This window comes from Leucoraja erinacea, chromosome 25 (assembly GCF_028641065.1).
Source record: "Leucoraja erinacea ecotype New England chromosome 25, Leri_hhj_1, whole genome shotgun sequence".
Classification (NCBI taxonomy): Eukaryota; Metazoa; Chordata; class Chondrichthyes; order Rajiformes; family Rajidae; genus Leucoraja; species Leucoraja erinaceus.
The window spans coordinates 7,156,583-7,180,736 of NC_073401.1; the positions used below are offsets into that span (position 1 = coordinate 7,156,583).

General features: G+C 40.6%; 1 protein-coding gene across 1 annotated transcript; it reads left to right on the top strand.

Moving 5' to 3' along the window:
- Window positions 1-5,106: 5,106 nt before the first annotated feature.
- LOC129709320 (T-box transcription factor TBX5-like) lies at window positions 5,107-23,070 on the top strand. The gene is made up of 9 exons (XM_055655601.1): window positions 5,107-5,605; window positions 8,000-8,247; window positions 8,565-8,659; window positions 10,099-10,218; window positions 10,710-10,857; window positions 12,725-12,877; window positions 16,616-16,707; window positions 17,823-18,046; window positions 20,825-23,070. The coding sequence occupies exons 1-9, from the start codon at window positions 5,116-5,118 to the stop codon at window positions 21,406-21,408; spliced, it is 2,154 nt and encodes a 717-aa protein (XP_055511576.1). The 5' UTR covers window positions 5,107-5,115; the 3' UTR covers window positions 21,409-23,070.
- Window positions 23,071-24,154: the final 1,084 nt, after the last annotated feature.

A 24,154-nucleotide genomic window follows, 5' to 3' on the forward strand; every position in this document is an offset into this window, starting at 1 on the left:
TTAGCTGCTCCTTTGATTTCCTTCATGGCCTATGGGAATAGTTGATCCACGTTTAATGCTCATCCTAGTCTCTTCTGAGAAGGTAGGACTGAGCATCTTTTTCGAATGGGTAAATTGCCTGCAAGTGACAGTTAGTTGTGTTAGCTGGGACGCCAAATGGTTTTGGCCCAAGAATGATGGAGGAATGCATGACTTTATGTTTCCCCCAATGGGGTGATGTATAACCTGAATAGAAGATTGGAGATGACGGTGTTCCCATGCGGTAGTTGGCTTCGTCCTTCTAAATGTTATGGATGATTGGGTTTTGAGGCACTGTTATATAAGTTTCAACAAGAATTTATAGGTTGTGCACAGAGCGGACAGCGACCATTCGTCTTGGTGGAATTATGGTGAATTTGGTGCTGGTGAAGCATTTGGTGTAAGCTGGAATTTCTTGGACTTCTTGAACCTGGTTAGAGTTGCAAGTGGCGTGCGTTACATCATGTCCCCGTGGATGGGAGGGAGTCAGCATCTGAACACCTTACAGGTTGAGAACTTTTTGGTAGGATTGTTGAGGTGGGTGATTCCAGGGTGGCACTGTGATTGGAAATCATGGGTTCGTGGTTCGATTCCAATTTGGATGGCCCCCCCCCCCCCCACCTCCCCCCCAACGCATAGCGTTGTTGGCGCTGCCTAATTTACACCTGTTTATTAGCAATATGGATACTTCCATCGAATTAACAAAGTCAGTATGACGTTTCCATATTTTTTAATGTATTTCAATTAATTACACACCCCCTACTCATATGCCATTCCAAATATGTACATTTTACGTGTGCCAAATTCGTTCATGGCTACCATGTGTAATATTTAACATTTATGTATTTAAGAACAGCAATACATGTATTGAAACCCGGCAAAATAAGTAGATAACATTTCAGTACACATTAAAACTTTACTCTAAATGCACCATTTATTCTAAAGATAAATTCATCTTATTTAAAATAAACAGACCTTCAAGCTTGCATAAGCATTTACACGCCAACCTCTTACAGGTTGAACACATGTGGAAAGTTAAATGCAGTGCCTTGTTTGTTATATATAGGCAGGGATTCAAATGAAGGATGTGGATAACAAGACTGGTTTAATGAAACGTTTGTTAATTCCCAACAACCGCCAATAACTAATTGCCACGACTAATAAAATAAAATATTGTCTCATTTACGGTTGCCAATTTAAAGAGTTTTTAATTACGCTTTATTTGGATTTTTTTTTAATTTAAACAATGACGAGCCCCGGTAAACAAAAATAATGCTAAAAATGAAATCCAACACTCGCTGAATTCAGTTTATCTTTTGATAATTGGATTACTGTAAAATTATTCTTTTTTAAACCGTACATGGAAGGAGATTCTGCAGGCATTAAAAAATCACGTGAGTGATCTTTTTCAGATCTCAACTCCACCTCATATTGACCCATATCATTGTGACAAATGTTTCTAGAGTCAACGGTGCAAATGTGCGATTGGTAGCTCTGCATTATTCATCGCGGTGAAATCCTTAAAGAATAAAACGACTTGAATATACAATCATGGATAAGTACCTTGAGACCATTGTGCTAAATGGGATGTGTAATTATTTATTCGGGCCGATTCATGGAATGGTACATGAAATTCCATTCTAATCCATTCTATATTGCACCCAGTTTCGATCCATTGATTTTATAACGAATTTTGTTTCAAAACTATGTGAAATAATTGTTTTATAGCTGAGGGAAATATGTGGTAAAAGCCTCCCGAATATTTCAGGAATTACTCATCAACAATTACTGTTGCACCTCTATTTCTATATCGGCTTTCTCCATCTGTAGAACTTCTACAAAGACAATGGGAGCAGTGCAGACTTACAACTGGAATTGGGCCTCGGCACGTATTAAATTGAATTGGGAGGCTGCCCGCTGTTGTATGTAATAACCAGACAAATTCCCATGATGCTGTTTGCAGCCAAAACAACGGAGTAGTAACCCAGGACCCCGCCTGTTTAGAAAAACTGAAGTAAATAATTTTATGCAGTAAAAAAAATGGCTGCAGTGACGTTTTGCTGTGCAGTCTTGTAACTACAGATTTAATTTAATATTTCATACTTTAAGAGACCACAGTATTTCTCTGACGTGTGTAATCAAATGAACCATGCATGCAGCAAGCATCATTTGGTTACATAGCAAGAATACAATTGTTTTCAAAAAGTATTATTCATCACAGAGGCCTGTTATTGTTGTATTTCGAACGGCGAATGCGGCCATGGCCTTCTCTCATACATTAAGCAACTGAGATGTTTAACCATTTCAGCTAAAATGCATTCTATGTTAAAATGTTCATCCCAAACATGATGTTTATTTAAATAGGAAGTAAACATAGATGCGTTAGTGCAGGTTATAAATAGCTTCTAATAAACATTGCAGATCGCCGGGACTTCACTCACCGCAAATACTTGCCAATCATGACAGCCAATATCGTTTCCTAAATACAAAACCCTTAGGTCACTGGTATTCTTAACAACCCTCAACTCCGCTCGGCTCAAGTAACCTTCTCACTTATTTAATTGGCGCTGCATATGTATTATTAGGTGTGCCAGCTGCGGAACGTCATCGGACGAAAGTCTTAGTATTTTGGGGGATTTTGCAATTAAGTAATGGATGCCTCTAACGATTTTATCCCCAATTTCTGTTAGCTGAGTTAGTGGGGCAGATGATAAAGTAAACACTGGTAATAATTGCTTCCCAAGCACTATCTTCTGATACTGTGGATCAGCAAGTTATCAATGACTATATATAGCGCAGTACTTGTCACCCGAGTGTCTCTACATTCATTTGACAAGATTTCAGTTAATAATGCAATTCCAGCAACCGAGTGGCGAATTAAACTGGGAAAAGAGAACTGTGGCACAAGAATGTTAAACCGACTCCAACATCTAATCATTGCAACCCGATAAAGAAAATACATTCAACGTATGCCTTGTTGGATTTTAAACCCCACATCGAGCATTGCCTGGTCTACGCAAATTGCAATGCACTTGCCGGCAATGATCCTGATTCGGGTTAAGAATCCATCGGAGTTTCAGTCAACCAACACAAAAAGCCCATTTGCGTATTGGTGACGTTAACGACTTCTATAGGTGAATGGCTGATGTTCTCGCGGCATTCTTTATCTATTGGCGTATGACTAGTAAAATCTCTAATATTAAATTCGGTCAAGTCGCTGGAGTGGTTTAATACGAAAGTAACTGGGCGGTGTGCTGACCCTGGCTGAAGTGTCCCTGGCGCCGAATCAAACTTTAAAAAAAAAGATAGGAAACAAATGCCTGCAAACATGATCCCAACATAACGGGGAGCTGGTGTTTTGGTCGAGGAAATATTGCATATCGTCGGTAGGTAAAACATATCTTAGTTACAAAACTTCTGATGTGTTGATGTATTACATTGGAGATGGCCGAAATGTATTATTCAACGTGCGTTAACGTGGGTGTTGCCATCGTTTTTTACTATAGAACCTGCAGATGTATTGCCACTATTTTAAAACATGCATGTGGCAACGAGCTATCTGTATTAGGTTGTAAAGACACAATATTCAGTTGGAGAGATTAAATAAAATTTCATCTACACCCTTCACCAAATATTCCGGCAATGTAACCGAATCGCACAGTGCCTAAACAACACATAAACATTCAATATCTGGACGAAATTAAAGCCATCATCTAAAGTAGTGCTTTCCATCGCCTTAACAATGAACATATTCATTCTATAGCATTAAGATCCGAAAAAGGCAGGTCAAATAACGCTGTCGTGGTATTGGGGAGGCGAATATGAAACATTAGGCGCATCTCACCGTTAAGTCTAATGTCGTGATGTTTAAACTACATGCATCGAGAAACATATAGTAGAAGTAATGGTGATTTAGGCCAGAGCACTGCCTAATTTAAAATAAGGGGCGAATTCGGTTTCACTGGATACGAAGAAATATATTACACCTTTGCCTTCAGTGAGTCTCGCAGTCGTGACTACTCGACATTACTGACTGTATAATGTATGCAATGATGACAGAGGGATACTGTTTTATATTAATTTCCTCTATGGAAAGTTCAGATCTAGAAGTGAAAGCTGTGCTTGTCAGTACATCTTGCAAACCAATACGAAGTACATTAGCAGAAAGTTTATTAAATCGTATGTAACCCAGGTAGCCACAAAGAGATGTGTATTTGATTGAAATGTTAAATGTATTTTGGTGTCACGTACAGGATTACTAAGAGACATGAGACCATTTCCTTATCGAAAATACAGTTCCTACACTGGTTAATTTGGAAGGTGAGACCATAGTGTATAGCAAACATGACCCATTCAACGATGCTCGAATGATATATGTATTTTGAAATAAGTTGAAAAAAGTATTGCGAATTTAAATCCTGAAATGTTACTGGTTTCGCTCTACGTGAAAGCCTGTGTATTAGATTTGATTGTCACGGGCATTAATTTACACGGTGCCGTTAATACAGTCTGAATCTATGTCTTAAACCTCAATTCGCAAAATTCTGATAAAATACAAAGATAATTTTTCAATTCTTCCCCCTCCGCAGATAAATACAAAGAGAAAAATACAAAAGTACCCAGTCCTGTATCTTAATACTTGCTTCTTCAGACAGGCTTGTGACTTTCTTGAATTCTGCTTCTCCCATCTGGATAACGTCATGGTGAGCTCCGGAGTTATCTACAGCCTAAAAGGGGAATCGGATTTGCATTTCACAGCACTCAGTGGAATTTTGTTTTCTCCCGGAGAGATTTCTAGGTCCTGTCAGTGGATAAAGGCTTATTGGTTGTGTGTGCGTGTGTGTGTGGCTTAGTTTCTGTGTGTGCGTGTGGCTGTGGGTGGAGGACTGTGTGTGTGTGTGTGTGAGAGAGAGAGAGAGAGAGAGAGAGGGGGGGGGGGGGAGGGGGGAGGGAGAGAGGAGGGGAGAGAGAGAGAGAGAGGGAGGGGAGAGAGAGAGAGAGGGAGAGAGAGAGAGAGGGAGGGAGAGGAGAGAGAGAGGAGAGAGAGAGAGAGAGAGAGGGGGGGGGGTGCCTTTTGGTTAAAAAAAAGAGACCAAGATGGATGGTGAGGTGCTCAAGTTTCATCGTGTCTTTGTGCTGCGTTTGAGCTGCCAGGATGCTGGGGGGTCTGGGATGAGTCGTTGTGTGTGGATCAGCGCTGGTTGGACAGACGTTCAGCACTTGGAGCGCACGGAAGGTTGGTTCCCCACGTCACTCCAGTCAGCGCGCTCCACTGGATGTGCACGCATTTCCTATATTACACACACAGCGCCCACCAAATCTACCTTATGGGTGAACTGCTTTCCCACTCGTCCTCTGCACGCCAAGTTTCTTGTGCATAGCTACCACAGATCCTACGACAAGGCCTTATTTTTCCACCCTCAAAATCACTCGTTGCGCGTCCGGCAACCTGGAAGTATTTGGAAAAGTGCAATACCCCTGGCGATCTCTGGATTGTTCAGCCTGGGATGTGTTCTGTGTCTAACCAGGGAAGACAGCGATTGCGAAGGATTGTATCAATACTCTTCCATTGTGGATAGACCTGAAGGTACATTGCCATTTCTCCCTCGGGTGAAGTTTAATTCTTTGTGTTCTGCATTTCAGCTTGCGTGCATGTTGAGTGCATTGTCTGTGTGAGCAGCGATCGCGATTTCTTTCAAGTATCTTATCACTGAGTAACGGGGCCTGCACGGAAATTAAAACAAAAGGAAGTATTTCGGATTGGTCCAGATTATTGTGGGCAAGTCTTTAGGAAAATGCTGGGAGCTGGACATCTAGTAATTAGTGAAATTTCAAAAACTGTCCATATAACCAATAGTGGCCACTGTCGAATATGAGTGTATGTTTACATTTGCAAGCACAGTGTCGCGGCCTATCTGTACAGACACATCGCTGTCTTCTGATCCTCTGATACTCTTCCGTTTATACGTCAAATTGTAATATTACCAATCATAATAGAAGTGGGAGGGTTTAGCATCGAAAAAGTTGTTCCTCGCAGTTTGCTCGACTGTAGCGAGGATTTAATATTTTTGGCGATTGTTTTTTGTAAATATTGCCGGAAGCATTTTCTTGTCGCTTTCCTCCCGATTGGGAAACTCTGCAAGCGACATATATTCCCGAAATCAGTTACTCTTTTGCCGGAACTCGAGCTAAGAAGCATGTTGATGACATACATGTTCATGTAGGTATTGTCACATTATAAAACATCTACATTAGTTGAAGTTAGCAGAAAGTGCAAAGTGGCAGTGCTGTTCATCCCATACAGAGCAGGCTTCATAGCTTCACTGTCCGAATAAGATTGTTATAAACTAGCCAGCGAGGTAGACAGAGTCATTCCCATTCGCCGTCCCAAAAAGGAAAATATATTTACAACACACAGGCCTTCCTAAATACCCAATGCATTCTCATGCAATCGTATGATGCATTAACAACGTCCTGAAATTAGGCTTTATCTTCATATAAATACGTTTTGCAAGTTAATTTTGTCGATTACAGGTACACACGCTATGTTTGACGATTGGTGTGAATTATTCATAACCGTAATGCTGAGCAATAGTAAAACGCGTGGGTAGTCAAGTGTGCGGTCAAAAGATCCGTGAAAATATGATTTCTAAATTAAACTAAATTACAGATATGTACTTAAAAATAAGAGGGTATTACAATTTAGCATCTCGATAATGAGAACAATCAAAGTTGCGTAAAATCTTCTCAGTTAAATCTGCTTTGAACAATGTCCTTTTGTGTAAACAATTGATCAATAAAATATTAAACAGGGCTACGAGCCGGCGACATATAATTTTAATGCACATAAATATCATGAACCCATTAGTAGCTGCACAACTGGGATAGATGCGACCTACATTATTTTTGCATTGTAATCCCCCATCGTCTCTAATCGTTAGCGCATTATAAGCAGAGGCCTAGTTTAATTGGGTATGATACAGACCAACTAAACGCTATCCAAATTGTGATTTCTATTTTCAGTTCTGGGAAATGCTGGCATGCTTTTATATCCAAATGATGAAAATATTAGTGAATTGTTTTGTGCGCGCTTTGTGTTTCATTTGCATTGCAAACTCGGGTCAGTGTTTTTGTGTCTCAAAGTGATGACGAATATAAACATTAAGCACAGAGAGAGAGAGAGAGAGAGAGAAGATGGGAAACGATGAAGTCAACTGGATTGTCAAATGAATGTAGCTGGCAGTATTTAGGTAATTCAGTAACCGACTCAAAACATTTGCGCCACATCAGAGATGAAATAACACCTTAAGATAGTTTAAACTAAAATGCGGGTGCTCTGGTGACAGGTTGTGGAGGCGGGGAGGTGTGGAAGGGGTTGGCCTTTCAAACGGTAGAACTCTGCCCATTTGGAAAGCTATGATCAAATGCAGAATATTTAATTTTCAGTCGATCACACGCTTCTGAAATCTACTCATTATCAACACGATCACGTGCCCCCGCCGTCTACTAACTCGGAGTGTACGGCGAGTGATTAAAAGCGCTCGCCAGCAAAGCCATCGCAATAACACGGTGAAAACTCGGACTGATGTCGAAAGCTGCCGACACTTTAACAGGGCCCTGAAACCAATGGAAGAAGTTGGGTCAAATGCAGAAACGCTGGTCTACAAAGTGGAGGGATTGTAATTGCTGCTTAGACTCCAATCAAACAGTTGCTCAAAAGCAGCCTGCAACCTTATCTTTATTACTCTTTCCAGAAGTCCAGACGAATTTCGTGAATACCTCATTTATCATTTGGAGTCAGCTAAGATTGGCATTATGGTTTTATCCCTAATTTTCCATAACTTCATATAAAAGGCCTGCATTATGTAATAGTGCGGCAGCTCGGTCTGGTAACCGTATTATTTTTGAGAGAGTTTCGTTTCCCCCTTTGTCCCTTAACCCATTCGCTATTTGCTATGTTTTTTACTGCATATTTGTCAAGAAAGGACTGTGCCGTGTGATGGTCGTTTTGCGTTGCTTACAATTAAGTCTCAATGCTTGGGTTTTCCTGCCTCTCTCGCAAGAATCGTGCGGCGGAATATGGCGGAGACTGAAGAAGGCTTCGGGCTGCCAGCTTCAACACGCAGCGACCCCGAGCCGAAGGAACACTCTTCAGAAAATAAGCAGGACAGCTTGCTCGGTGCGGCCAACAAACCACATTCCCCACAGCAGGCTACATACAGTCAACAGGTTGGTCTCAGACTAGCAGCGCAGCACAATGAGTGCACCTTATTGCTTAACACGGGTAACAACTGGGTGTTACATGCAAATGTCTGTAAATGCATCTCTGACACCTTTCTCGGTGCCAGTGCTCGCAGACGCTTGATTGGTTAATCTCGTTCGATGTTACATACTTTAAGAGCAAGGTACGGATTAAGTACTGATTTTGTAACCGAGGGGGTAAATTATAACGGGCAGCCATTGCATTGATTATTTAGATTGTATTTATTTTGTTGATAATGTACTTCTAGGCATGGGTATTTATTAATTGTATTTCCCACTTCTAGGGTATGGAGGGGATTAAAGTTTATTTACATGAACGGGAGTTATGGTTAAAATTTCACGAAGTCGGGACAGAGATGATCATTACGAAAGCGGGAAGGTAAGGGAGTGGTAATTAACCCAAAACGAAATGCTACCATAATGGCTGTTGTTCTTACAATGACAATTTACTGTGTTCATGCTCATAGCTCGACTGCTACTTAAATGCAGTTGTGAATATGCTTCCCGATCAACCAAAGTTAGCAATGACAGAACTTTCACTGTTATACAAAATCTGTTCGTCCCAAAGGGAAATTCTTAAGTGTTTCTAAAGAGTCGAATATAATAGATAGTTGATAACTCTGGCTCTCAACGTTAAACAGGCTCAGATTAATCAATTTTTAATAAGGAATATTTAATGTGGCTGTAGAGCGCAAATCCAGTCAGCCTTGAAGTGATATTTCAGCTAGACTGTTTATAGAAAATATATGAAAGCTTCCACAGATTTTTAAGTTTGTCCTCGTTTTATTTGTAGAAACTATAGTTCGAATGTTTAGCTAAACTGCTGAGCTTTTATAAACTGATGCGGCAAGGTACTTTATTGAACATACAGACTCGAATTAATAAATTATACTAATTACATGAAATCATCTGCTCCCCGCAACATTCGCATTTCATTAATTTAAAGTCCCCCCCCCCCCCCCCCCCCCCCCCCCCCCCCCCCCCCCCCCCCCCCCCCACCTCATCTTTAGTTTAGTTTATTTTGTTAAATGATAATTGCAGTAAGAATCTAAATAATTCACACACTTGTAGAATGAGGCAGAAATTCGGGACATTCAAATTGAGATTCCTTGAAAGAGCGAAAACAAACAGGATATCATCTTAATTTCGGATTAAAACAATGATTTGTATTCTGCCCCCTCAACATTTCTTGATCTGCATGCAGACAATATGTTTCCTCGTGGGCTTTCAATTTCATCCCACTTACGCCGAACAAGTAATAAATATTTATAAAGATCTGCATATATTCAAGCTGTTATTCGGTAATATGGTGAGACAACAAATATAGCGCTTCCAGTTAAAAGCCTTTTATTCTCTCCCCCCGCCCCTCCCCCCTTTTTTTAATGCGATGTCAATGAATAAAGTCATCTTTAGATTATATTTCCAAAGTATTCTGTAAACACATTTCGCATTCACAAACTAAGAGCCACTTTGATACAAAGAGATGGAACATTAGGCTTTGTACGCGGGGTACAAATTAGGCCATGATCGAAGCCATGTTGTGTACATTAGTTTGCTACATTAATGCTGCCTGTTTACCCGCGGCTTTTATAACTCGTGTCTACTGTGTACATGAATTACAGATCGTGTTTGTTTGTTCAGGTTGAACAATCAACCTTTTTTCCATCAGTTTGCTTGTACAAAACAAAGTCATGTATCAGTAAACACCAAACGAGGTCTCCAGCGGCACGTATCATTGTTTACAGTGGTGGGAATTCATATTTTCTATGGAGAGTGGTTTATGCCCCTGCATTAAAGACGCTTCTGGTTTTAATTCAGGCGCATGTTTCCCAGTTACAAAGTGAAGGTGACCGGGTTAAATCCGAAGACAAAATACATCCTTCTAATGGACATCGTACCGGCAGATGACCACCGTTATAAGTTCGCCGACAACAAATGGCAAGTGTAGTATTTGTCTGCTCCATCACACTTACGAGATTTAAATAAGAAGTAGAATTCTTGTTGGGCTGAATAGATTTCGGAATATTGTGGTAATGGTGTTGTGTGGGGATATGACAATGATGAGTCTTTTATACGCGCCACTTGTTGTTACACGGGTGGAAACTGACATGTATATTGTGTATAAAGAAGGCCGTGTGTGGAAAAATGAGCGTCTCCCTAAGTAGGTTTATAAGGTTTGATTCAGACAAGTGCGCGGCCTTTTTTTCAAAATGGAAATTCCCCCCTGGTATTTGGAGCATTTCACTTCCTAGCAGTGATTATGTGAAGTAGATTCAGAGTTTGGTTTCAACGTGTATAAAATATTCATTGAGGGCGACACCTGTTTTATCGTTGGCAACGCTCTTTGTGTGTTCCGTGTCTAGACTGGACTGATGTAGGAGTTTAGCTTCGATTACCTCTGGACATTTTCCACGCTTTATTTTCCCAAGGTCTGTGACGGGGAAGGCGGAACCTGCGATGCCGGGGAGGTTGTACGTTCACCCAGATTCACCTGCCACTGGGGCGCATTGGATGAGGCAGTTGGTATCCTTCCAAAAACTCAAACTTACCAATAACCACCTCGACCCCTTCGGACATGTAAGTGCTTCACTGTTTTTATTAATTGCATTCCACCTCTTTCCATTAAGTAGCTGAACTCCAATGATCATCGGAACCTGCCCAATCTTAACAGAAGAGCACAAATTAACGTTGGGCTGACTGTTAAACACGCGGTTATCACGAAAGTTACACCCTGTGAAGCTTGTTTGCCATTGACGCTAGCGAGGAATGCAAAGAAACGGCACCGGCTCGATGGTCGGCGAAGGGTTAACGGGAAAATTGTAGAGTGGTGGGACTGAGTAGAACATTTGGCTTAACGTGAATAATTATCGTTGGTTTTCTCGTGTTGCTGTACACCTTAGAAATGAACATTAACAAGGTTGCTATTTCAACTGCGGAATTGGGCCAAATTATGTTTTTTTTTAGAAAAAGCGGCGCATCAGGAATGCAATAGTTTGCAAGCACCAGTTGAGAATGGAACCTTTCACTTTACCTGAAATTAATGGCCTTGAACACAAATTGCCTCATTCTGCTGCGATGCACGATGGGACACGGGGAGGCCTGTCTTAACATAAACAATACCAGTATTATGAGAGAGGCACACGTGTTCATTTCCCTTCCATTGCCTGGCCTAACTTTCCAATCCATTCGATGCGAAATAACGTTGTATTACCAAAGTGGACCAAACACCCTCCTTTAAGTTCCGGGGCGCCAGTGAAATCCTTTAGTTTTTGTATTTTTAATGAGTTCCGTTATTCCAGTTGATGTGTAAAAGTACTGACATATAACACATCTCCGCCGTCTGTAGTATCTGAGAGATAAGAATCAACGTTAGAGAAACAGAACCAAAACACAAATTGGAAATGTCAACTTTAACAGTGGCGCTGAATTTCCCCAACATTCGTCTCTACCAGAACAGAGAGCTCTGTTTTCCGGAATTAAGCACTTCGTTAGGTAACGGTAGCCTTGGAAACTGCCGGGCACAAGATGGAAGGCCGATGAAGGCAGCCTCCCCTACTGTGAAAAGGCGGCGATTGCAAAAATCTCTCTAAACAAACGGATTGAGAAGCAACAATGAGAAATTCATTTAACAAATTGCTGGATGTAACCAGTACTGGTAGCCTCTCAATTAAGCGGGATGTAATGAAATTAAAAATCATTAGATCGTTCACCAGTGATGTCTAGGGCTTACGGGACTGTCAAAGCAATTTAACTAAGCCTGGGGGATGAGAGGGACTCCAAGAAGAGATGACTTGGAGGGTTTGCCATTGCGGGACAAGCAGCGTCTTTCTGTCGCCAGAGTCGCTCCCAACCCTACCCCCTGTCTCCCAACAATCTTGGCGATCTTGGAATAATTGCAGAATGAGTCCTTCGAAAAGACACTTTGGCATTTCCAGATGTTTGTAACGTTTTAAATCACATTAAGAAAAAAAATGAAAGGCAGTGTGTCCTCATAAGAGGTTGGCTGCGAGTGGAAGGGGCTTAGTTAGTTGGGTGCTTTCCAAAATTTAAAAAAAACGCCGCCACTCTGGGCGAAACTCCCCGGAATGACAACAGTTCCCATAGTTGCCGGCAAATTGCCATTTGGTTGAGGAAAATTACAGAAGTGTGGGAATTGAAAAAGACGAGCTATGTGGCGATCTTTCCCCGAGTATTTAAAACCAAAAAGAGGTCTGAGCAAGGTCTCGACTCGAAACGTTACCCAAACTTCCTGTCCAGAGGTGCTGCCTGACCCGCTGACTTTTTGTGTCTGTCTTCGGTTTAAACCAGCATCTGCAGTTCCTTCCTACACGCTTCCTTCTCTCGTTCTCGTTTCTACAAATACCCACCACAAAGCTGATATAAGGCTAAATCTAAATCCTTGGTTTTGATCCGAATATTTACTTTCCATCTTTTCCTTTGTTAGATTATTCTAAATTCGATGCACAAATACCAGCCCAGGTTGCATATTGTAAAAGCCGACGAAAATAACGGATTTGGGTCGAAAAACACGGCTTTCTGCACCCATGTTTTCGCTGAAACTGCCTTTATCGCGGTCACATCGTATCAAAACCACAAGGTAAGAATGTGAAGTGGGTTTGAACCACCTCGAATCAATTCGCCCACTCACACCCATGTAATCCCAAATTTCACTTCCAACACATTGTTTGCAATGAGAAGCAGCATCCAGTCTTGTGGTTTTATCGATCACTGGCCCGGCGTGAAATTGGGCAACAAAATGGACAGGTCGCAATCGATAAGTGGATGTTGTTACTGCGGTACATAGCGAACGAACGTGACACTTTAGTTCTATAGTTTAATTATTAATTTCATGGACACACGTTAAATATTTATTTGTTGTTTATTTATATTACACGGATATTGATATAGTTTCTCAGATTCTAAGAACATAGATAGTTAACATTGGGAAGATGTGTGTACAGTAAATTTCAGATCACCAAGTAACACGCCCCCAAACTGTTTTCATTTTATTATTAGATGCTGATGGGTCGCGGTATATTTTGAATATGTCTGATTTTATTCCAGATGTCTACCGTTTGCGATTAAGGCCGCTTATTTTTTGTTCCGTCAGGGATTTTGAGTGTGGCTTGCACTATACGAGGACACTTTAATAACTCACCACAAATGAAAAGTTTAGACTAATTTTTAATTTCCGCCTTTAGTGAAATAACGCCAGTTGGGGAATTAGTTGAGGATTCAAGTTGCAAAGATCAACAATCACTCTGGTGGATGTCATTGAACGATCTGAGGAGGGGGAAACACCATATTTTATAGTTCTGTTCAATTGCCTCACCGTCGGGTTAAACAATTGACGGGCAAACACGTTCTCCAGCAACGTTTATCCCAGTAAAAGGTCGCGCCTCGGAATTGGAATTCATTTAAATTTCCAACCACAATCAAAGCAAGAGCCTCACCTGCAGTTCACCAATTGCAACACCGACCTGACATTTATCACTTTTAATGAAAAAAAAGATTGCGTTTCCCTTGCAATTCCATCAAGCCCAAGGTTTTGCAGCATTAGATTGGGGTTTTGAACAAGATATTAATATTCTTCACGAGATTGTAAAATATTTCAAGGAGACGTCCTTTTAAAAAAAATCGCCTTTGAAATGTGGTCCTTGGGATTCGAGGATTTTCACCAATTTAACAGCAAGGGAACATTCGTGTAAATGAGCCGTGCCAATCAATGCCTGCTTCTTAGAAAGTGTAAGCTTCTTAGGAACAAATATCAAATTAATTCAAAACTGGCAGGTTGAAAGTTAGTAACAGGATACGTTATTTGGCTGAGAAGCACATAATTTAAAACTCTTTACAAGTAGACGGCCGGACAATTAATTAGAAATACACATAGCGGCATTTACTCCCCAAGGATTTGTGCTTAGCACAATTGAATGCTGCTATCCATTTTATTCAAATGGGCATGTTAAGTATAAAGCCGTTTAGGTTCTGCCATGTGACTTTGAAGCTTTTTGTAAGGTAACCTGTGATTAGTTGGGAAAATAATATTTAATCATCAATGAGCTTGCAACGCGCCATTATCGTTTCTCATCTTCCCTCTCTCTGCTTAATGATTATATTATCATATAATCATTGAGACACAAAAATACTGACCGGAGTTTGCAAGACAAATGAAACACAAAGCACGCACAAAAATAACTCACTAATATTTTCATACTGAGATTAATGGTATGTTCATCGAAATTATTATCAAAAAAGCTGTTGGAAATATATAAAATAATGAAGTGTTATTGGATACATAGTATATTAAATACTTGTCCAATACATAACTCTGAAAGCAAGAATGCGTGCACTATTTGAGACATTAAATCGAAGTTGGCTATTTTCTATCAATACGATACGTTATAAAATAACATAATATGGATATTTTAAACTCAAATAACCCAAAGATATTTTATAAAAATGAAAGTTAGTTCAGCTCATATTACTTAAAGTAACGCCCGCATGTTTTCCATTCTGATTTATGGTGCTTCGGTGGCGTATTGCCTTGTATTTATATAATGCCACGGCGCCCTGACTTCACACTTACGAAAACCCAATTGATTCTAACGCCAGCTCCCAAAGTTATGCTGTTGAGTATTACTTGTAGACTAATTACACCTCGTTGTGCCGTTGACGGGATAATATTTTCTCACCTTAAAAGCAAAGAATTTTGGAAAAGGACTTTTCAAAATCGCCAACACAAGTTGCTCACGGAATATACGGAAAGTTTTAAGGTTTGAATTGGTCCTTTAGACTTGCCCAAAATATACACTGCAGGATATTTAGTTGTGTAAAATATTGGCCGTACATGTTCCTAGCAGTGGGATAACAACTTTTGTTACAAATAATGACAACTTTTGTTACAAATAATAATAATAAAATATTGTTATTTTAGAATAATAAATAATAAATTTAACAATAAAGTAAGAAATAATTAAAAACTGGGTTCTACTGAAGATAGACACAACATTCTAGATTAACTGAGTTTAAACTAAACTCAGCGGGTCCGGCAGCATCTCTGGATAAAAGGATTGGGTGACGTTTCGGGTCGAGAGATGCTGCCTGTCCCGCTGAGTTACTCCAGCATGTTGTGTCTATCTTCGGTGTAAACCAGCATCCGTAATTCTTCCCTACACAAAACTAGGTTCTATATGTCTTCATTTTCAATCTGACCTGGCTAATTCATTAAGTGCTAGCAAGGGCGACTGTTGCACCAGCATTACCTGGAACGGACGTGGCCGGAGTCGGCTCTTGGTAGCTTGGCAGACCTCAGCTATAATGGTCAACATACCAAACGTCCGATCAATTCAGACAAAGCAGCGGCTAACACGTGTGTTTGGAAAGCGACAGTAAATTACTTGAGACATTACTTGGAAGTTTCCCGGACAGCATGTGCACTTTTATACCGCCTCTTTGAGCCGGGTTTGCAATTATTCAGCAACGAAATCCAATTCAAAGGCTTTTAGATTCCCTTTTCGACCACTGTTTTTTGTGCCCATTGGATTTCTAGGCGATAACGAAACTTTCAAATCAGCATGACCGGTCACCTCGCAAAAAGACGAAACGGCTTATATCACAGGCTTAGCTTTACACAATTCATTGACAGATTAACGTTACTATAAAGTATACCGACATGTGCTCCATCCCGTTTCAGACCGACAATATCATTAAAAAAAATAAATGTATCGGCTCGAAACGTCGCCCGTCCATTCCCTCCACAGATGCTGCTTGACTCGTTGTGTTCCTCCAGTACTTTACATTTTCTTGCATCCTCAGTCACTTGAGTCTTAACTGTGTTTAAAAACGTTCGGAAGGTATGAGTAAAAACACGTACTTTCTTTAAACACGAAAAAAAAAATCACGCGGTGAAATAAGAAAAGTTGAAGATGAACAAAGAACTGCAGATGCTGGTTTATACCAAATATAGACATAAATGGCTGGAGTACCTCAACGGGTCAGGCAGCATCTTTGGAGGAAAAAATGATGTGATAATTCGGGTCGGGACCTTTTTTCACACATTACTCTAGAGGGTCTGAAGAAGGGTCCCGACCCGAAACGGCACCCATGTTTTCTCTCCAGAGATGCTGCCTGACCCGTTGAGTTACTCCAGCACTTTGTGTCTATCGTTGAAAAATTAATGGGTCAGGTATGCACTTAAAGTCCATCTTAACGTCAAGCTCACTGTTTTTGCATTGTCATTATAGACGTACGGGTTGCGTCTACGCGGGGATGCTGTTTTAAAATATTTTATTAAGGAATTTAAGGAATTTAATACATTTTTCGATTTCTAATTTAGATTACCCAACTCAAAATAGAAAATAACCCTTTTGCAAAGGGATTTCGCGGGAGCGATGATATGGAGTTGCACAGAATGTCACGAATGCAAAGGTAACTTGCTTGCACACCCCTGCATTGTATGTGATACAGATAGATCAAATAAATGCAAGCTGTCCGGGATGATACATCAAATACGTTGCATTTTTGTATTTCACCAGTTTACTCTTGGCCAATTCCCCTCACATTTAGTGAAATACCTCTTATGTTTATTGCCCCGCTCGATCTGCTGGAATGTATTGAATGGACGCGAAAGTGGGATAACATAAAACTAGAGTAAACGGGTGATCAATGGCCAGCTTGGACTCGGCGGGCTGAAGGGCCTGTATCCATGTTGTATCATCCAATCAATTCATCAAAACCCGGCTTCATCCAGAGACCACGTAGAACACGAGATAAGGAAAGGTTGTTGCAGACCACTTTAAAATGGGTCAGATTTGGACTTTAGACAGCACTCTGTTGGGTCAGACTTTCCAAACGCAAACCTGCTCCAAGAATATTTTTATTCAAAGATTGAGATCAGGCTTCCACTGGACCTGGCCAAAACAATAAATCATAACTAGCCAACGAACGCCTATCTTGAAACCAAGCCATTGTTGGCCGTAGACAAGAAGGCGAGGTTTTCCTAAGGCTATTTCTCTTACAATTGCATGGGACGTTCGGCCCGTTGTGTACGCGCGGGCTAGACTCTGCATGTTCACACAGCCCCATGTATTTGGAAATGACAGAACGAAAGGTAGCGAGGAGGGAATCACACATAATTAAAAAGTAAAGGTTTAGTTATCATTTTCAAACCATGCAAAAAATGTTGAAAATGGCATGTGAAGTGTAACTCTTCAAGGTCACCAGACTGATCAAGTCGTAGAACCGCAACCACGAAGTAGTATTAGTAGGGTAGATAGACACAACAAGCTGGAAAACTCAGCGAGACAGGCAGCATCCCAGGAGAGAAGGAATGGGTGACGTTTCGGGTCGAGACCCTCCTTCAGACTGGTTAGGGATGAGGGTAGTATTGAGGGCATCTGACCGCTTCGGTCTGAAGGAAAGTCGCGACCCGAAACGTCACCCATTCCTTCTATCTAGAGGTGCTGCCTGTCCCGCTGAGTTACTGCAGCATGTTCTGTCTCTCTTGGACATTAACGTGTTTTATTTTGCAATTATGCCTACAGTAAAGAATACCCGGTGGTTCCCCGGAGCACGGTTAGACAACGTGTGGGGTCCGCTGCGAGTCAGTTCAGCGGGGAGGTGCGAGTGTTGCCCGTGTCTAACAGCCTGAATTCTCAGTATCAATGCGAGAACGGCGTATCCAGTTCATCGCAGGAGCTGCTCCCTCCTAATCCGTACTCACTGTCCCAGGAACAGAGTCCGCTTTATCATTGCAACAAAAGGAAAGGTAAGGCGTCTTTCGTGGCCACTGTGCACCCCCACACAATCTGTCACAGACATTAATATTAACTTGAAATGTTATATGGCGAAAAGGTTTATAGATAGCGCACGTTAGAATGGGAAATTAAATGTTTTCCCCTTTGGGGTATCTACCTCTTTGGTGACCCTCGGATTATCCTTGATAGGATTTTACTGCCTTTACCTTGCACGATTCGCTTATCATGTGTCTGTGCATTGTAAATGGCTCGATTGCAAATCATGTATTGTTTTCTGCTGACTGGTTACCGCGTAACAAACACTTTTCACTGTACCTCGGTACATGATGTGACAATAAAATAAACTGAAACTGAAACTGTTTTCCATTTCCAATAACGCTGCGAGCGCTACACTTTGCAGCGCCGTACTATCGAGCATGAACAGATGTAGAAAATAAACTGACAAGTAGCAATGCACCTCAAGTGTTCCCCACTGAGAAATCTGAACTGTCTATCCTGTGGGTGGCTTCTCCAAATAACCAGTTATCTATTCTGCTTGAGTGTCAAAAAATAAACAACTCTTGGAGCTACAGTGGCTAGATGGAATGCTGTGATGTGAAACGAACATGTGACCTTGCAAATCCCATCTCAACCTCACACAGGCTGGGCTTGTCACGACGGTTTCTCCCTAAGTGCATTTTAGCAATACTTTGCCGTATGGAAGCTGAAGGCAAGAGATAGCGTTTGGGGAGATATATCTTATGCAGGTAACCCTTTCGCAAAATATACCACCAGAGGCTGATTATCAGATCCCTTGACAACACAGAAGTAAAGGGTGCCAGAATATTTCCTTGGCTAATAAACTCATTGAAGTATGGACATGGGAATTGTTATCTTACCGCTGATGTGTTCACACGTTGTGATTTGAGAGAAGTGAAAGACAGGGAAATGGCTTGTTAGCCCCAGACTACCAAGATGAAGGTATGTGTAGGAAGGAAATGCAGATGATGGTTTACACGGAAGATAGCCACAAACATGCTGGAGTAACTTAGCGGGACAGGTAGAATATCTGGAAAGAAGGAGTGGGTGACGTTTCGGATCGGGATCGTTCTGCAGACTGAAAGAAGGGGAGAGGGATACATATGGTCTTGACCCGAAACGTTGAGTTACTCCAGCTTTTTGTGTCTTCCAAGATGAAGGGTAGCACAGTGGTGCAGCAGGGAGAGATGCTGCCTCATCAACACCAGAGACACTGGCTCAAACCTGCCTTCAGGTGTGGGGTCGGGGTGGAGTTTGCATGTTCTTCCTGTGACTGCAACGGTTTCCTCCAGGTGTTATGGCTCCCTCCTATATCCTAAAGACATGTGGGTTGGTGTATCAATTGGCCTCTGTAAATTGCCCTAATTGTGTAGGGAGTGCATGCAAAAGTGGGATAACCTAGAACTCTTGTGAACGGGTGATCAAATGTGAGCATGGATTCAATGGGCTGAAGTGCCTGTTTCACACTATCTTTCAATCCATAAAAGATGTGCATAGAAATGGATTATTTATAACAATGACATTCTCAAACACATTACAACTAATGAAGCAGGGTAACTGCTGTAACCTGGGCAATATATACCAACAACAGGCAGCATCTCCGGATAGAAGGAATGCTTGATGTTTTGGATCGAGACAAGCCTGAACCGCTGAGTTACTCCAGCATTTTGTGTCTATCTTTGGTGTAAACCAGCATCTGCAGTTCATTCCTACTAATATATACCAACATGTGGTTGAGACCAGATAGTCGATGCATTGGTAACATTGATTAAGGAAGGCTTAAATGTTTGCCATGATGTTGGGGAAGAACTCCATTGTTGCTCTTCAGATACTATTGCAGACTCTTTAATATTCATCAGTGCGGGCTAAATGCTAAAAGAGTTCTGTGTCTCTTCCCAAAGTATGGCACCTCTGGCATTGCCTCTTCTCTTTGCTATGACATGGAATGTGAGCCAAGACATTACATTCATGCATGTGAAATGAAACTTGAGCATGTTGATTTGAAGTGGCCCAGAGATGTAAGACACTTAGTACATGGTGTACATGTAGCATACGACTATGTGTGTAGGAAGGAACTTCAGATGCTGGTATACACCGAAGATAGACACAAAAGGCTGGAGTAACTCGATGGGTCACGCAGCATCTGTGGAGAAATAAAATAGGTGACGTTTCGGGTCAAGACCCTTCTTCAGGCTGAGATTCAGGGGAGGGGGAAACTAGAGGTATGAAAAGGTACAGAACAAATCAGAGCAGGAATCAATAATGGCCCATCCTCATATTTTGTTTGGGAAGTTTACAACCCAGTGATATGTATATTGGTTTTTCTAATTTCAAGTAACCCTTGCATTCCCTCTCTCTCCATCCCTCCCCCACGCTAGTCATCTTGCTACTATCACTGTTCATATCCCTTTGGTCTCACCTCCTCCACATCCAACAATGAACCATTGTGGGCTCCTGGGTGATCGGTGTCAGCTTTGATTTGTTCTGTACCTATTCATACCTCTAGTTTCCCTCTCCCCTGGCTCTCAGTCTGAAGAAGGCACTCGACCTGAGACGTCACCTATTCCTTTTCTCCATAGATGCTCCTTGGCCCGTTTAGTTACTCCAGCATTTTGTGTCAATCTTCAACATATACGACCATGCTGTTTATAAGATAATTTTCATCAAATTTACTGACAAAAGCTAAGAATTAAATGACATCTGTGCTTTTTCATACATACATTTCTCATTAACTGAAATTTAATTCCATTCTGATTTATTTATGTAAGCAGTAGAAGAAGATTGCACCTCAACTGAGCATCCATTCAAGAAGTCATTTATGGAAAGCCCACCTCAAGATGATGACCCTTTCTACAGGTCGCCAAGTTACTCCCAACAGCAAAATCTTGCTCCGTCTTACAGGACTGACTCAGCACAACGGCAGGCGTGCATGTATGCTGGATCTACATCAGGAACGGACGCTGGCTCCAGCCTCGATGACATAAGTTGTAACACTTGGGCCACTGTTCCTTCATACAGTAGCTGCACAGTGACCGCCATGCAGCCCATGGACCGAATACCCTACCAACACTTCTCAGCGCATTTCACATCGAGCCCATTAATGCCTCGCATCAGTGGTGTCACCAACCACACGTCTCCACAGATAGGGGATACCCACATGTTTCAGCATCAGACCTCAGTTTCTCACCAGCCCATAGTCAGGCCGTGTGCTCCTCAAGCTGCGATTCAGTCTGCAAGCAATCTTCAACCTTCTGACTACTTGTATCCACATGGCATGTCAAGAACCCTCTCACCACATCAATACCACTCAGTTCATGGAGTTGGCATGGTGCCAGAATGGACTGAAAACAGCTAATTCAAAGATCCCTTAATTGATCTGACATACCTGAATGTTTGCATTTGATGAAACTGAACACATTTTTCTAGCAATACTTTTCTTTGGAAAATCAATCATAAGTGGCTGTAATTTTCAAAGGACATTTTATACAATGACATATCATTGAGACATTCTTCCCCTCCCTTCTTCCTATTCTATTTATTTGAATGATATTTAAATGTCATTCACCAAAAACAAAAGTGAAGGGTTCCATCTGGTGGATGTTTCTCTGCAATGTATAGTTAATGTTTCTGTGCATTTCGTTTGTAAAATTGGTCAAAAAGTTGTGTAAATATCAAACAAATGGAAGAATCATTCGCGACATTGTACAAATCCTAGAAAGTTTCCCCTTGAACCAATTGGTGTCATGATCTCATATGGTATAGATGAGGAAATATGGTGGGGTGTCGTGAGCAATATAAGACCCCGACATGCTTACATGATGCTTAAATGCTTAATTATGTTGCTCCATGTAATTACAAGGTTGTTTGCATCATTATTTCAAAATATTTCAAAAGAGTTTGCAGTGGAATGAAACAAGCAAGTCAGGTCAGGCAAATACACCATGTTAGGTAGCAAGTAAAACATTGTAGCCCAGAATTAGTTTTAATATTTCCAAAATAAATATTAATGGAGACAACCTAAACGGATATCGCTTGTGTGAAAGGAGAGGGAGGGAAAAGGAATCACATTGCTTGGCGTTGTAAAAGAAATAGTTACTGAGTGTCTGAAAGCATAAGCAAGGAATATCACATGATTTCCATTCACTGAAATACATTTTTATTAAAGGTTAAAATCAGGGCCATAACTAAAGACAAAACTTACTTCACAAAAATGGATTTTATGAATATTGAGAAATATACCCAGCATTTATATTGTTCCCTTACCCTCCACCTCAGAAATCTCATCTGTCCCATTTGTAGGATGATGACCAAGAATACAAGTCAATTCCTGAGTTCAATAAAATGTTCATTGGAGTTTCTAAAACTTGAATGATGGCAAGTAGACACTTTATGTTTCAGAGTTCAGTCTATACCTTCCTCAGAAGCAATTTAGGATGAATTCCTTTGATTCATTGAAAAGATTGGAAAATGTAGGGGGAAAATTAATGCACTATTTCCGGATATATAACAATGGGACAATTCAACATATGTACATGAAAAAAATAGTGGATGTAAATAATTCAGAGGACATAGGTATTCTTTGTTTCACTTATAGTAAATATTTTATACAGATACCCATTTACAGCTATATATGTATTATATTTTGATCTTGTGGTACTCCATATCAACTTCTAATTGTCCCCAGTTTTGAGCAATACAGGTGTTTACATCATAAGGCAAAGAATAATGTTCTTAAATTATGTATCAAGCAATAAGTAGCTCTTTATTCAACATGAAAAAAAGTGCAGAACTTGCTTGTAATAATTATTAGTATCTTTCTGGTCAATAGTATTTATTGTTGGACAATCCTAACTAAAAGTGCTTGTTTTGGAGTATTAAGAATGATATATTGTTAGAAAAAAAGTTGTTAAAGAAATGTGCTTGAAAGTCCTTTGGTGTATAAAAGAGATGAATCAATAATGTTTCTTTGTAAATAAAACACAATGTATATACTGAAATGAAATAACTTCAAATACTATCTCTGAGTGACTTACCTTTTTCTCTGGCATCATGTTATGAATCTCTATCCAAGAAAATAGGGATTTGCCATAGAATGGGTGTCAAATACTCATGCCTGTAACATATTGTAAAGACTGAAGCACACAACTGCAAACATGTAAAGAAAATATAGTAACATCACTTCCATTACATTAAAGGCACTTAACACGCACAGGTTTGACCATCTGCCTTTGTGTTTGTGGGTTCAGATTTCAGCACACTCAATAATAACTAACTGTTTCTTTCGCAGTTAAAAGGAGATACTTTACATTAAAAATACCTTTCTATTTATGGTCCTTACATTTTTGTTTTAAGCAATCATTAACATTGCAACTCTATGCCGCAATGCACTAAACGCAATTCAATAGTGAGCATTATGTATTTATATTAATGTATTTGATATGTGGCATTGGCTAGTGTGTTGGCTTGTGGAATGCAATTGTTCTCCGTGATGGGCACTTACACAGATTTTACCCTTTAGATTGTAATTAGTTTTGAACTGTATTTTGCAATGGTAAACACTGCCATGGGAAATATCGTACAGTAAATAAATAAGCTTTCCTATAAATTATAACAGTGGTCCTTTAAAAACAATCAGTGACTCAAATATTATGTGTATGATATCTGGATCTGGTATGATGAAGTCGGAGATACAAGAAACTGCAGAAGGCAGACAAAAATGCTGGAGAAACTCAGCGGGTGAGGTAGCATCTATGGAGCGAAGGAATAGGCGACGTTTCCGGTCTGAAGAAGGGTCTCGACCCGAAACGTCACTAATTCCTTCGCTACATAGATGCTGCCTCACCCGCTGAGTTTCTCCAGCATTTTTGTCGACCTTTGATTTTTCCAGAATCTGCAGTTCTTTCTTAAACAAGAAACTGCAGATGCTGGTTTACAAAGAAAACACAAAGTAACTCAGCGGGTTAAAAGGTCTGAAGAAGGGTCCCTAACTGAAACATCATCTACTCATGCCCTCTCGTGATGCTGTCTGGTCCGCTGAGTTTTTAATGATAGAATCATCTTTTGTACACACTTAACTGTAGGAATTTTATTTTTACATTTAA